We start from the raw sequence: 16419 nt of genomic DNA, 5'->3' as shown, positions 1-16419 counted from the left end.
CAGACCTAGAGACACATAACAGATTGAAAGTAACGGGATGGAAAAAGATATTCCATGCAAATGGAAATCAAAAGAAAGCTGGAGTAGCAATTCTTATATCAGACAAAATAGACTTTAAAATAAAGACTATTAGAAGAGACAAAGAAGGACACTACATAATGATAAAGGGATCGATCCAAGAAGAAGATATAACAATTGTAAATATTTACGCACCCAACATAGGAGCACCTCAATACATAAGGCAAATACTAACAGCCATAAAAGGGGAAATCAACAGTAACACACTCATAGTAGGGGACTTTAACACCCCACTTTCACCAATGGACAGATCATCCAAAATGAAAATAAATAAGGAAACACAAGCTTTAAATGATAATTAAACAAGATGGACTTAATTGATATTTATAGGACATTCCATCCAAAAACAACAGAATACACATTTTTCTCAAGTGCTCATGGAACATTCTCCAGGATAGATCATATCTTGGGCCACAAATCAAGCCTTGGTAAATTTAAGAAAATTGAAATTGTATCAAGTATCTTTTCCGACCACAATGCTATGAGACTAGACATCAATTACAGGAAAAGATCTGTAAAAAATACAAACACATGGAGGCTAAACAATACACTACTCAATAACGAAGTGATCACTGAAGAAATCAAAGAGGAAATTAAAAAATACCTAGAAACAAATGACAATGCAGACACGACGACCCAAAACCTATGGGACGCAGCAAAAGCAGTTCTAAGGGGGACGTTTATAGCAATACAATCCCACCTTAAGAAACAGGAAGCGGGGCCTCCCTGGTGGCGCAGTGGTTAAGAGTCCGCCTGCCGATGCAGGGGATACGGGTTCGTGCCCCGGTCTGGGAGGATCCCATATGCCGCGGAGCGGCTGGGCCCGTGAGCCATGGCTGCTGGGCCTGCGCATCCGGAGCCTGTGCTCCGCAACGGGAGAGGCCACAACAGTGAGAGGCCCACATACCGCAAAAAGAAAAAAAAGAAACAGGAAGCATCTCGAGTAAACAACCTGACCCTGCACCTAAAGCAATTAGAGAAAGAAGAACAAAAGAACCCCAAAGTTAGCAGAAGGAAAGAAATCATAAAGATCAGATCAGAAATAAATGAAAAAGAAACGAAGGAAACGATAGCAAAGATCAATAAAACTAAAAGCTGGTTCTTTGAGAAGGTAAACAAAATTGATAAACCATTAGCCAGACTCATCAAGAAAAAAAGGGAGAAGACTCAAGTCAATAGAATTAGAAATGAAAAAGGAGAAGTAACAACTGACACTGCAGAAATACAAAAGATCATGAGAGATTACTACAAGCAACTCTATGCCAATAAAATGGACAACCTGGAAGAAATGGACAAATTCTTAGAAATGCACAACCTGCCAAGACTGAATCAGGAAGAAATAGAAAATATGACTAGACCAATCACAAGCACTGAAATTGAAACTGTGATTAAAAATCTTCCAACAAACAAAAGCCCAGGACCAGATGGCTTCACAGGTGAATTCTATCAAACATTTAGAGAAGAGCTAACACCTATCCTTCTCAAACTCTTCCAAAATATAGCAGAGGGAGGAGCACTCCCAAACTCATTCTATGACACCACCATCACCTTGATATCAAAACCAGGCAAGGATGTCACAAAGAAAGAAAACTACAGGCCAATATCACTGATGAACATAGATGCAAAAATCCTCAACAAAATACTAGCAAACAGAATCCAACAGCACATTAAAAGGATCATACACCATGATCAAATGGGGTTTATTCCAGGAATGCAAGGATTCTTCAATATACGCAAATCAATCAATGTGATACACCATATTAACAAACTGAAGAAGAAAAACCATATGATCATCTCAATAGATGCAGAGAAAGCTTTCGACAAAATTCAACACCCATTTATGATAAAAACCCTGCAGAAAGTAGGCATAGAGGGAACTTTTCTCAACATAATAAAGGCCATATATGACAAACCCACAGCCAATATCGTCCTCAATGGTGAAAAACTGAAACCATTTCCACTAAGATCAGGAACAAGACAAGGCTGCCCACTCTCACCACTCTTATTCAACATAGTTTTGGAAGTCTTAGCCACAGCAATCAGAGAAGAAAAGGAAATAAAAGGAATCCAAATTGGAAAAGAAGTAAAGCAGTCACTGTTTGCAGATGACATGATACTGTACATAGAGAATCCTAAAGATGCTACCAGAAAACTACTAGAGCTAATCAATGAATTTGGTAAAGTAGCAGGATACAAAATTAATGCACAGAAATCTCTGGCATTCCTGTACACTAATGATGAAAAATCTGAAAGTGAAATCAAGAAAACACTCCCATTTACCATTGCAACAAAAAGAATAAAATATCTAGGAATAAACCTACCTAAGGAGACAAAAGACCTGTATGCAGAAAATTATGACACTGATGAAAGAAATTAAAGATGATACAAATAGATGGAGAGATATACCATGCTCCTGGATTGGAAGAATCAACATTGTGAAAATGACTCTACTACCCAAAGCAATCTACAGATTCAATGCAATCCCTATCAAATTCCCACTGGCATTTTTCACAGAACTAGAACAAAAAATTTCAAAATTTGTTTGGAAACACAAAAGACCCCGAATAGCCAAAGCAATCTTGAGAACGAAAAACGGAGCTGGAGGAATCAGGCTCCCTGACTTCAGACTATACTACAAAGCTACAGTAATCAAGACAGTGTGGTACTGGCACAAAAACAGAAAGATAGATCAATGGAATAGGATAGAAAGCCCAGAGATAAACCCACGCACATATGGTCAACTTATCTTTGATAAAGGAGGCAGGAATGTACAGTGGAGAAAGGACAGCCTCTTCAATAAGTGGTGCTGGGAAAACTGGACAGGGACATGTAAAAGTATGAGATTAGATCATTCCCTAACACCATACACAAAAATAAGCTCAAAATGGATTAAAGACCTAAATGTAAGGCCAGAAACTATCAAACTCTTAGAGGAAAACATAGGCAGAACACTCTATGACATAAATCACAGCAAGATCCTTTTGGACCCACCTTCTAGAGAAATGGAAATAAAAACAAAGATTAACAAATGGGACCTAATGAAACTTCAAAGCTTTTGCACAGCAAAGGAAACCATAAACAAGACCAAAAGACAACCCTCAGAATGGGAGAAAATATTTGCAAATGAAGCAACTGACAAAGGATTAATCTCCAAAATTTATAAGCAGCTCATGCAGCTCAATAGCAAAAAAACAAACCACCCAATCCAAAAATGGGCAGAAGACTTAAATAGGCATTTCTCCAAAGAAGATATACAGATTGCCAACAAACACATGAAAGAATGCTCAACATCATTAATCATTAGAGAAATGCAAATCAAAACTACAATGAGATATCATCTCACACCAGTCAGAATGGCCATCATCAAGAAATCTAGAAACAATAAATGCTGGAGAAGGTGTGGAGAAAAGGGAACACTCTTGCACTGCTGGTGGGAATGTGAATTGGTACAGTCGCTATGGAGAACAGTATGGAGGTTCCTTAAAAAACTAAAAATAGAACTACCATATGACCCAGCAATCCCACTACTAGGCATATACCCTGAGAAAACCATAATTCAAAAAGAGACATGTACCAAAATGTTCATTGCAGCTCTATTCACAATAGCCCAGAGATGGAAACAACCCAAGTGTCCATCATCAGATGAATGGATAAAGAAGATGTGGCACGTATATACAATGGAATATTACTCAGCCATAAAAAGAAACGAAACTGAGCTATTTGTAATGAGGTGGATAGACCTAGAGTCTGTCACACAGAGTGAAGTAAGTCAGAAAGAGAAAGACAAATACCGTATGCTAACACATATATATGGAATTAAAAAAAATGTCATGAAGAACCTAGGGGTAAAACGGGAATAAAGACACAGACCTACTTGAGAATGGACTTGAGGATATGGGGAGGGGGAAGTGTAAGCTGTGACAAAGCGAAAGAGAGGCATGGACATGTATACACTACCAAACGTGAGGTAGGTAGACAGTGGGAAGCAGCCGCAGATCATGGGGAGATCAGCTCGGTGCTTTGTGACCGCCTGGAGGGGTGGGATGGGGAGGGTGGGAGGGAGGGAGATGCATGAGGGAAGGGATGTGGGAACAGATGTATATGTATGACTGATTCACTTTGTTACAAAGCAGAAACTAATAAAAAAAATTAAAAAAAAAGAAGATGTGGCACATATATACAATGGAATATTACTCAGCCATAAAAAGAAACAAAACTGAGCTATTTGTAATGAGGTGGATAGACCTAGTGTCTGTCATACAGAGTGAAGTAAGTCAGAAAGAGAAAGACAAATACCGTATGCTAACACATATATATGGAATTTAAGAAAAAAATGTCATGAAGGACTTAGGGGTAAAACAGGAATAGAGACACAGACCTACTGGGGGTGGGCTTGGGGATATGGGGGGGCGCTGTGACGAGGCGGGGGAGAGGCATGGACGTGTATACACTGCCGGGAGTGGGGTGGATGGATGGTGGGGGGTGGCCGCGTGGCACGGGGGGATCGGCTCGGTGCTTTGTGGCTGCCTGGAGGGGTGGGATGGGGAGAGTGGGAGGGAGGGAGACGCAGGAGGGAGGGGATGTGGGAACAGATGTATATGTATTACTGATTCACTTTGTTGTAAAGCAGAGACTAATAAAAAAATAAAAATTAAAAATTAAAAAAAAGTAAAGACTTAGTGTTACTTATTGATTTATTAGTTTGCTGAAAAAAATCTAGAATTAAAAATACATTGGTTTTGTTAGGCTAAGAGCAATAGATGGTAAATGAAGAGGGTATGGTGATATCAGAAAACTATTCTAAAGATCTAAATACCAGGCCATTTATCAGGATAGTTGTATTAAATAATGCAAAGAACATAAATCTTTTGGCACAATGTGACCATATTATTATAGTGGTTGTAAGGTCCCAGCTGAGTACATAATTTATTTTTTTACATAAGAGCAAATCCTTCATTAGCTTTCACATGTTGAAGGAACTGGTCTGAAGTCTTTAGTGGTTAATGCTGACATTAACCAGTTAACACTGACAAACTGCATTAACCGAACCTATTAACCTATTAATAGTGTTAACCTATCCAGTGTATGACACATTTCTACATTTCTGTTGGACCACATTTTAGAGAATATGTATTTTCATTGTTGGGAAGATAAAAGTAAACTTGGAAGAGTGTTAATGGAATGAATTTGTGATTTATACGGACAGACCTCACAAATAATAAAAGGGAAGAGTATGGTCCTGGTGTTCAAGGAAAAGAACATTCTTCTCATTTGGATCCTTCAGCTCCTCCGATGCCCTCAGCCATTGCAGTGCCGCCATCCCCGCCGGCGGCAGCCCTGGGAGCCACCTGCGCTGCTGCCTTTCCCTCCGCTGCTCCCATCACTCCTGCCGGGGCTGCTTCCACTTCCTCTGTTCACCTTCCTGTTTCTGCTTCTTATGGCGCTGCATCGACAGCTACAGCTTCCGCTACACAGGAAGAAATGGTCAGTACAGTTAACTCAGGTGCCTATGTTGGGAAAAGCGTTCCAAACTTGTTTGTATATTGGATATTTTGAACTCAGAACGTATTTTCCCATGGAGAAAAGAGCCTATATGGTCACAGAAAATATTTAATACACAGAGTAGCTAAAACATGAATTTGTAATGAAAATAATACCTGAAAATTCTATTACAGTAGTGATAATTAAACAAAAATGAAGAACTTATTAATTTTAAAGGAAATTAGTGGGTATTTTCAAGGGCTTAGGAGGCTAATGGCTTTTTTGTATATTCTTATTTAACTACAGCTTCCCTTTTCCTGGATGCAGACATATTAACACTACTCTGTAGTGACTCCATCTTGATTAGGTTTTAAGTTTTCATTTATAATTGGAATGAAGATAGGAATTGTTTTTCCTAAAGTCACCAGCTGCTAACAGAGGAGTCCATAGAGGGGAAAGAGTACTGAATGAGGATGGCGTATTTGTGGGAGAATTTACCTGAAGTTAAATTAATCAAGCTATTAATATGCACATTGTGGTTCTGACTTCTCGGCCTCCTGTTGTTAAACCTGTATTCTTCAGTGTCTCTCAAGTGAAGGGCACAGGGATACAGGCCAAGCTTATCAGACTCACCTCTGCACGGCTTTGTTTTTTTTGTTTGTTTTTTTTTTTTTTTTTTTTTTTTTTTGCGGTATGCGGGCCTCTCACTGTTGTGGCCTCCCCCGTTGCGGAGCACAGGCTCCGGACGCGCAGGCTCCGGACGCGCAGGCTCAGCGGCCATGGCTCACGGGCCCAGCCGCTCCGCGGCATATGGGATCCTCCCAGACCGGGGCACGAACCCGTATCCCCTGCATCGGCAGGCGGACTCTCAACCACTTGCGCCACCAGGGAGGCCCGGCTTTGTTTTTTTAAAAAAAACCCTATGCCCTTCTTCCCTACTCTGGCTTGGATCTGGCACAAAGGCATGTACAGTTCTATAAAGGTGCTGGGACGATTCAGATTTGCTTGTCTCCCTCTCCTCCCTGACCCTAACCACTTACATGAGAGGAAGGAAGATGGCAGAGTAGGTTTTAGGTCTTAATTAAGATTTACAGGGACTTCCCTGGAGGTCCAGTGGTTAAGAATCCGCCTTCCAATGCAGGGGACATGGGTTCGATCCCTGGTCAGGGAACTAAGATACCACATGCCATGGGGCAATTAAGCCCGCGCGCCACAACTGCTGAGCCCACACGCCTCAACTAGAGAGAAGCCTACGTGCCTCAATGAAGATCCCATGTGCCACAACTAAGACCCAACGCAGCCAAAAAAAAAAAAAAAAAAGTTACACAGGCCATTAGAAGGTGCTGTAGAGCTAGGCAGCTCTCTGCAGCTAAGGGATGCATTGAGTCAGCCAGACAATTGGTCATCTGAAGTACTCCAGCCTTTTGCTTTTCTTTTTTTTTTTTTTAATTTATTTTTGTCTGCGTTGAGTCTTTGTTGCTGCGCGCGGGCTTTCTCTAGTTGTGGTGAGCAGGGGCTACTCTTCATTGCAGTGCACAGGCTTCTCATCGCGGTGGCTTCTCTTGTTGCGGAGCATGGGCTCTAGGCGCACGGGCTTCAGTAGTTGTGGCATGTGGGCTCAGTAGTTGTGGCGCACGGGCTTAGTTGCTCCACAGCATGTGGGATCTTCCCGGACCAGGGCTCGAACCCGTGTCCCCTGCATTGGCAGGCGGTTTCTTAACCACTGCACCACCAGCAAAGTCCCTTGAATTTCTGCCTTTTGGAAGCTACTAACTTTGGGGAAAAGTATGTTGAGATCTGCTATTTTGCATTTCTTAAATATGACTTAAGAGAAATTTGAATGTGTGGGGGAGTTTTGATTTAGAAATAAGACACTAAAATTCAACCCTGACATGTGTTCAAGCTGTGTTTATTTTTCATGATTACACATTTTGAAGTGTGATCCTATACTGATGATCTCATTTAAATAAACACAGTGAGTATTTATTTAAATTTCTGGTTTGTCATTCATGTCGCATATCCAGATAACACATAGAGCTAGATTTTTCAAAATTCCCTTCTTAAAATATGACTACACCATTTGTACATCTGGGTTTATATCTGAATCTGAATATGCATAACGAGAACCAAATGAATGAGTGTACTTACCACCCTTTTTATTTTTTGAAACAATTTGGTCACCTGAGATAATTTTGAAGTCTTTGAAACCTGAAAAACACAATATTATATAGACAGCGCTTCTTCTTCCCCCGCCCCTCCAGCTACATCCTGCTCCTTCAAAACAGATACCCAGGGGCTTCCCTGGTGGCGCGGTGGTTGAGCGTCTGCCTGCCGATGCAGGGGACGCGGGTTCGTGCCCCGGTCTGGGAGGATCCCGCATCCCACATGCCGCGGAGCGGCCGGGCCCGTGAGCCGTGGCCGCTGAGCCTGCGCGTCCAGAGCCTGTGCTCCGCAACGGGAGAGGCCACAACAGTGAGAGGCCTGTGTACCGCAAAAAAAAAAAAAAAAAAACAGACACCCATTCAGTTTCATTCATATAAGTACAGCATTTAGGGTTAGAGAGAAAGGAGAATCACAAGTAAATCAATCTGTAAGTGCCATGCTAGTTTTCTTCCTTTCTTATTTAATTAAAATACTCAGATTTACCTCAAATATGTCTTCTTGTTTTTAAAAAGAACCATACTGACAAAAGCAAAAACAAATACATTACTTGGATTACTTACCTTATATGAAACCATTATTGTTGGGAACAGGAAAAGAAGAGAGATTTGTGATCCAGGCCTGGCTATCTTTCTCTTCATTTGAATCACAGAGGCTTCCTATGAGCATTCAAAACTTTTTCTAGTCTTCTTTAGTAATTTCCAGTAGCTAAAAGGAGGTATGTGTAGAAAGTAAACTGCAGAGAATCAGGAGACAAATAACTGGAGAAGGGAGGATTACCATTCTAGTGAAAGAATATTTTCATTTGTAAAATTATTTCCTTTCTGCAGACATCATCAGTATGTTAAATAAAATATCAGAATTTCATGGTGGAAAATATTTTCAAAAAACATGTGCTTGCTTCGGCAGCACGTTTACTGAAAAATATATATATTAGGCAGTTATACAAGCAAATGTACTATTGCAGTTCACAAAGGGGAACAATAGATGGCACTTTACTTTTTCTAACTCCATTTGAAATAATCGAGGGGTTTTAATTGGATTTTTAAGCTATTCAGTAAAGTTTCTCTTCTAACTTTGCTCTTCATCTGAACAGAAAGTGAAAGGCTAGCATTAGTCAGTTGGTCCTGCTCTCCCTGTTTCATACATGAGGAAATTGAGGCTTAGGGAGAGTAACTTGCCAGTGGACACAATTACTAATGCAATTGTAATTCAGACTTTGACAATCTGGCTTCAGAGCCCTGTACTCTCAACCAATAATCTGCATTGTTTCCATGTCAGATATTAAGATACAAATATTGGGGTTTTTTAAATATGTCATTTCCCTTTTTCTTATTCCTTTTGATTTTTGCCCCGCTAATGTAATTAGTTGATCATGAAAAAAAAAATGAGTATATGTATGTATTACTCCTGACATAAATGTAATCTTTCTGGTGTATTGTCCAGCAGTAAGCAACAAAAACTGTAAAACCTGACATTACTTTTTGATATGATCATCTCGCTTTTGGCAATACATTCTACAAATAACTCTCAAAGGAAAAGGAAAATCCAGGAATTCCTTGGTGGCCCAGTGGTTAGGGCTCTGCGCTTTCACTGCTGAGGGCCTGGGTTCCACCCCTGGTCAGGGAACTAAGATCCCACAAGCCGCATGGTACGGCCAAAAAAAAAAAAAGAAAAATCCTTTTTTTTTTTTTTTTAAATTACAAAAGTTTGCTATATATAATAAGAAAAGAACTGGGACAGTTAAACTGCAGTTTGTTGATATAAAAACCTGTCATTAAAAATGATAGCTGGTCTCATGTATAAAATAAATAAGAACATGCTATATAAAAATAAATTTCAAAAAAAATGATAGCTGGTCTCTATTCATGATAAAAAGTATATTAACAATGCCATAAGAAAAAGGGGAGGACACAAAAGCATATGAGTAATGATGATTTATCCATAAGGGTCAGAAGTTCATATAACAGATTAGTGGTTCAAGAATTAGGGATTTTTTGGGAAGGGAGATGGGTATGACTCTAAAGAAAGGACAGCACGAGGGAGAGCTTTGTGGTGATGGAGTAGTTCTGTATCTTGATTGCAGTGATAGTTACAGGACTCTACACATGGATAAAGTGACATAGATCTATACCCAGGCATCATTCCAACATCAGCTTCCTGGTTTTGACATTGTAATTATACTGTAATTATATAAGATGTAATCATTGCAGGAAACTGGGTGAAGAATACACAGGACCTCTCTATGCTCTCTTTGCAACTTCCTATGAATCTATAATTATTTCAGAATAAAGATTTAGAAGTTCCTAAAATTCTATAAAATAGTTGGTATACCAAGGTTAAAGGGGTGTTTGGGGTGCTTGGTTTTATGTTTTGCTTTTTGCCTTATTGTTTAAAAAATCTTCCCCATGTTAGAGTTGGTTGCATATACAATTATTTTAAGTGCCTGTGTATTTTCTTTATAAGTTATAGAAGCAAAAGTACCATAAATTTTGCCATGGATTTTCTACCAACTGAATTTTTTTTTGTTTTTTAGTATGGGCCCAGGGTTGTGACATCAGCACAACAGAAAGCTGGAAGAACAATCACAGCCCGGATCACAGGGAGATATGATTTTGCTTCAAAAAATAGAATCAGTAGCAGTTTAGCTATAATGGGAGTTTCTCCTCCCATGAGCTCCGTCGTTGTGGAAAAACATCATCCGGTCACAGTGGTGAGTCTGCATTTGATAACTTCTTGTCAAAAAATCTTTTTCCTGAGAGTTGATAGACTAATAAACACGTAAATGACATGTTGAGGAGAAGATCAAAACCCATGAGGACTGGTACTTTTCTGCCTTTACTATTACAATCTTTATATACTTAGAATTATCACACCTGCTTTAAATCTACCTTTCCTATTTTAGGAAATTAATTTCAGGAACATTGTTTCTTCTCAATAGTATGAAAATTATCAAATACAATTAATCCAGTGTATTGATAGCCAAAAGGGTAAAGTATATAAATGATTTCTCATTAATTAAAAAAAACAAAAACTGTTTACTCATTAAGTGCTGTCCATGTAGCGATTTTTTACTCTAAGAAACACCTACTTTATGGTTTTTAAGTTTTCCTCCTTTTTTTATTATTTGAAGTCTTCTGCGTCTTTGAAGTTTTCTGAAGTCTTCAAATATAATTGTCAACGTATTTCTAATTTGGAAAAAAATCAGGTTGCAATAAATTCATGTGATATAAAGGAAAGTACGTGGAATTTAAGCAAAAAAAAAAAAAAAAGAAAACCTGAGTTAGTGCCTCAGTTTCGCTACTTACTGCCTTTGTGATCGTATACAAATCAAGTAAATATTTGAGCCTCCATTTTTTCACGTGTAAAACGGGAGCAATAAGAGTACTTAGCTCCTAGAGTTATTGTCAGGATTCAGGATTAAATAAGATAACATGAAAATTAAATGAGTTGTATAAAGGCACTTTGTAAAGCCATAAGCAAATTTAACTTAATAAAAGTTACTAGAGAAGGATACATGGGATATCTGTGTTATTTCTTACAATCGCATATGAATCAACAATTATCTCAAAAAGTTTAATTTCTAAAAGTTACAAGAACACATCCCTAAAGAGAAACAAGGGTTGATTTTAAAGAAGAATGTCCTCGATATAAATTCTGAATGTTAAGCAACATTCCTGTCTGCTTAATATGTCAAAAAAATAAAAGGAATGATTTTAAATCCTTTTCTTTCTGAACACTAGATTGTTACTAGATGATTAAGTCAAAAGAAGCTGGATTGTTTAAATTTAGCTTCACGTAAAGCATGACCACAGTGAAGTGGCAGACTGAGATGGAGGTACCAAGTCCAAACTGAACACATCGAGGGTAGAGGATCATCTTAGCCTTCATAGGTTGGACAGCCTCTGAAAGTCCTTAGATGACTTCTCTCCGTATTTTTGAAAATGTGAGATTAGGTATCAAAGATGAGAAGAAATGAACTCATTTCTATTTTTATCAGCACATAAGATGTTTATAAAGGGATAGGGGGAGAGAGACTGTCCATTCATAAGGTAAGGAAGATATAAAGACAGCCCATGTGTTTATTTTTAATTCAGACAACCTGTTTTTTTGTACTGATTGGAATGATATTTTACAGAAGAAAAACCAAGGAACTAAAGACTTATAACCCCTGTTTCTGATATTTACCTCTCAAACTGCCCTTTGTTTATTTAGTATGTTCAATTACTCTTCAGTAATTGGGCACGAATTCAATAGCCATAAACTGCTTCCATTATTACCTACTCTGGATTGTGTAACAGGCACAGTGGCAGTCCTCTGTACTATTTTTATTTTTCATTTTATCCCAGGACCCTAAGAACTAGAACTACTAGAAACAGTTATTACTAATAAACCATGCATCAGATTTCTGACACTTGAGCTCCATCTGTTGGATAATTGCTTGCTCCTAGTGGTACTTCATCCTGTGCCATGTTTTGTAGATCATGATGCCAGCGGTACCATGAATCTGTTTCTACAGGTTCTCTTGCCCATCATCCCTAAGGAGAAATAGCTCTTTTTTCAGGGTCAGATTAGGTGGTTAGCAACTAAAATTTCATCTTAGTTGCAAGAATCTCTCCCATTTGTAATGGTTATCCAGTTATTTACATACAAAGAAACATTTATATAAAATAAGAAAAGAGATTATTTCTCCAAAGAGAAAATCTTATTAAAGCAGAATCTGACATGAGGATCTTTGTTTCAAGAGATTTCATTCATTTTTTTAAAGCAAAAGCTGTATCGTAGAGCTTTTGAAATACACAGTGAATGTTTTGATATAATATATATAATTTTACTTCAAGTATTTTAAAGATGACTTTTCTAAGTGGAAGACCCTAATAGGAATCTACATGTACTAATGTTTGTTGGGTTAAGTTATAGATAATGAAATGATATTTAGTATGTATAATTTTATGGAATTGTTGAAGCATATTTTTGCCTTTTCAGCAAACCATTCCGCAAGCTACTGCAGCAAAATATCCCCGGACCATTCACCCTGAAAGTAGTACCTCAGCTTCCAGATCTCTCGGAACCAGATCAACTCACACCCAGTCTCTCACAAGCATTCAGTCCATAAAAGTGGTTGACTAAAATGAATATGTTCCTATTGAGGTCGTTTAATTCTTCTGGCTTTAATAAGAATTAGAAATCTTTAGTTTTTAAAATTTCATATTCTTAGAACATCATGGATACATCATGTTCATTACAAATTACAAGAGACTTTTTCAAGTTGTACCATCCTTTGTAACTATATGTAGGATTATTTTAATGTGATTTTTAATTTAAGCTATTAAGTAAAACTTTTTAAATTAAAAAAGAAACTAGCTTAATTTTTTAATAGGTTCAACCTGTGACCAATTATATCATCAAAGTAATATAAATCCTGTTTTTGCAGTGTTATTTCCAAAAGGTTAAATCATTTGCAATGTTACCAAGTAAACTTTGAGAACTTTACTAAAAAAATTATTTAAACTAATAAAACTAAGGTATTTTTATTTGAAAATTAAAAAATAAAAGCCCAGAGTAATATCTTATCACAAAGTTTTTTTGTGACTTTAATATATTAGTCCTCATTTTTCTAGGGCTTTAACAATTAAAAATAGGGGGAATAGCAATACCTGTGAATAATTTTTAATGTTAAAAGGGAAGAAATATTTTACTAGCACAATAACAGAGTTACAGAAACATCAAAAAGAAATTTCCTATTGGGACTTCCCTGGCGGTCCAGTGGTTAAGACTTCTTCCAATGCAGGGGGTGTGGGTTCGATCCCTGGTCGGGGAGCTAAGATCCCACATGCCTCGTGGCCAAAAAACCAAAACAGAAAACAGAAGCAATATTGTAACAAATTCAATAAAGACCTTAAAAATGGTCCACATCAAAAAAAATCTTTAAAAATAAAAAAAGAAATTTCCTGTTAGAATGATCCTATTTCAAATGTTCTTTCTTACCTTTTTGAAACTCTGTAGCATTGAACCTTTTTTTGCTCTGAACATCCAAACATTGTCGTGTGATGGTACAGCCCTGGACAATTCCGCAAACCTTCCAGGCCTGGGAGAGACTTTTCAATGCCTGGCCGATAGGAAGAAGCCATCTGGGCAAACAGATTTAGGAGAACAAGACCAGGCTTCTAATGCTTTTATTGCTGGCTGACCGGGTTATCTAGGGCCAGACACTTAAATTAATCTCAGGGTCCTCATCTGTGAAATAATGAGATCTACCTACCCCACCTATTTCTCAAAGTATTTATGGCTCACATAAAAATGAGTGGATTCTGAGGAACTTGTGAACAGCCTCAGTTTCCATATCTTTAACAGAAGTGGATGGTTTCAGCCTCTTTCAGTCTGAACATGACCTAGCCCTGTGCTCTAACTTTACTATTGGACATAGTTTTTCTTATTGCCTCATTTTGTAATAGGACATGAGAGAATAAATGTGAGACTGGCAAATATCCCATCTTCTAAAGGACACACCAAGGCTTTTTTGAACTATAAAAGTATCTGGCTGTGTCTTAAAGAGTATTAGATCCTTCTTATGCAGCGCTTCTTTTGGGTTGTGGTCAGCTACCACTGGTGGCAAACAGCTCCTCTGGGGTTTCAATAAGCACAAATCGACAGCACCTCATCTCCTGCTGCCTGTACCATGGGCATGCTCCTCCCCAGAGCTTCCCTGTCCACTCAGAGAGTCGAGATACCGGCAGGCTCCACTCATACGCAGCCTGGAATTTACATCCCACTGGGGTAAACAGATCAAGTCTTACTTTCTCCCCATATGAATTGTCCTGAGATGCACTAGTCCATTCCTGAGGTCAAATAATCAGTTGTTCCTGATACCAAGTGTTGGCCAATTTGGTAAATCACACTGGCCGTGGCTCTCCCTCCTTCCCCATCTCACTTCCTTGTTCCTTCACTCCTGCTTCCTTGGATCTACACTCCTGAAAAAAAAGCAGTTGCTCATAAACTTTGGTCTTGGGCTCTGCTTTTTAAGGAACTTTTACTTACATGACAACAGGGAATGGTTTTCAGTAAGTGGCTTCCCTGGTGGCGCAGTGGTTGAGTCCACCTGCCAATGCAGGGGCCATGGGTTCGAGCCCTGGTGCGGGAAGATCCCACATGCCACAGAGCAACTAAGCCTGTGCGCCACAACTACTGAGCCTGCGCTCTAGAGCCCACGAGCCACAACTACTGAGCCTGGGCTCTAGAAGCCACCACAGTGAGAAGCCTGCACACAACAACGAAGAGAACAGCCCCCACTCGCCGCAACTAGAGAGAGCCTGTGCACAGCAATGAAGACCCAATGCAGCCAAAAATAAATAAATAAAATACATTTAAATCACAGATCAATAGGTTTTTTTTTAAAAAAAGAATACTGTAAGCATCTTTTAAAGCTTTATCTAAACTCTAAAAATTGTATATTGTCTACAGCACCAAGTAATATAGTGTTAGCCTAATTCAACTTAAATTCAACAATTAAAACACTTAAACAGTCAGAGTATGTATTCATATTTGTTTATTACTGCATAAAGAGGTTACCCAGATTTTGAAGCAAGGTCAGTGGAAACTGGCCATACTGAAGAACAGGTGGGGACAATGCTTTTCACTAAATACCTTTCTAAAAACTTTTTATAATCATGTGAACATATTACCTGTTTTAAAATTAAGCTTACCATTTACAATCAGCATGAGATGAAGATGTAGCACTATAAATTCATGATATAATAAATGGACTGAAATTGCTCGTGATTTTATTTCTGGGCTTATAGACTTAGAGTCAGAATTTGATAATGGAGAGCCTTAAATTATAATGAACAGGTGCACATAAGCTGATAGAAATTGATACTTGATTTCACATTTCAGAACTTTCTCAGATTACAAAAATAATGTGTGGTTAATATTTTAAAAAATATTGGAAAGTACCACAAGTACAAAGATAATGAAAACCACCTGTAATTACATCACCAAGAGATTAAAAAACATTGGTGCATACACCTCTGGTCTTTCCTTAAGTAATATATTACACATAGGTGTTATTTAAAGCCAACAGTAACTGAATTTCCAAAGCAAGTTTCTCTTATGAAATAGAAATAATGGTTAATGATTTCAATACTATGGATATGAGGTTAGGCATTTCATAGGCATTCTCCCTTCATCATCACCTCAATATTATAGAAGAGATAGACCTCTTTCCCCCATCCTATAGAGAAGGAAACTAAAGATCTGAGAACTTGAATGTTAGCATGCCCAAAGACTCACAGCTAATAAACGGCAAAACCATGATTCAAAACCGTGTCTGTCTATTCTAAAACCCTGGGTTTTTTCATTTACCATAATGTTCCCACCATCATAATTTTTTAAAACATGATATACAAAATCCTAGGTTATTCTATCACTAGATATGTTATCACATATTATATTGCATCAAATGACAGAAATGGGAAAATCACATACAACTTGCCTTAAGCAAAACCAAAAAAATTGACTTTTCAGTGGTTGGAAAGTGTAATACTATTTTTTCATCTGTTAGAGAATCCTGTCACTGCCATCTTCACAGTTGAAAGGAAAATCATTACTACTGTTGGAAGAACTTTGTGCCATTTGAAGAACTGAATTTAAGAGGACTGAATACTGAATGGAAAATCATTTAAATACAATTTCTTTAGGCAT

General features: G+C 38.1%; 1 protein-coding gene across 5 annotated transcripts in view; it reads left to right on the top strand.

Annotated features, from left to right (window-relative positions):
* The window catches only part of POC5 (POC5 centriolar protein), a 40751-nt gene extending 27763 nt beyond the window's left edge, over nt 1-12988 (top strand). For 4 of the 5 annotated variants that reach the window (XM_060091758.1, XM_060091761.1, XM_060091757.1 and 1 more), the window contains 3 exons: nt 5285-5562; nt 10256-10432; nt 12706-12988. In XM_060091758.1, the coding sequence (XP_059947741.1) occupies nt 5285-5562; nt 10256-10432; nt 12706-12849 (599 nt within the window). In that variant the 3' untranslated portion in view covers nt 12850-12988. The remainder of the gene's footprint in view (nt 1-5284; nt 5563-10255; nt 10433-12705) is intronic. The other variant, XM_060091759.1, reaches the window with a different exon arrangement.
* The last annotated feature ends 3431 nt before the right edge of the window (nt 12989-16419 follow it).

Source organism: Mesoplodon densirostris, chromosome 3, assembly GCF_025265405.1.
Source record: "Mesoplodon densirostris isolate mMesDen1 chromosome 3, mMesDen1 primary haplotype, whole genome shotgun sequence".
NCBI classification, from domain to species: Eukaryota; Metazoa; Chordata; class Mammalia; order Artiodactyla; family Ziphiidae; genus Mesoplodon; species Mesoplodon densirostris.
Note: the sequence above shows the minus strand (reverse complement) of the source record. Positions and strands in the feature narration are given on the sequence as shown.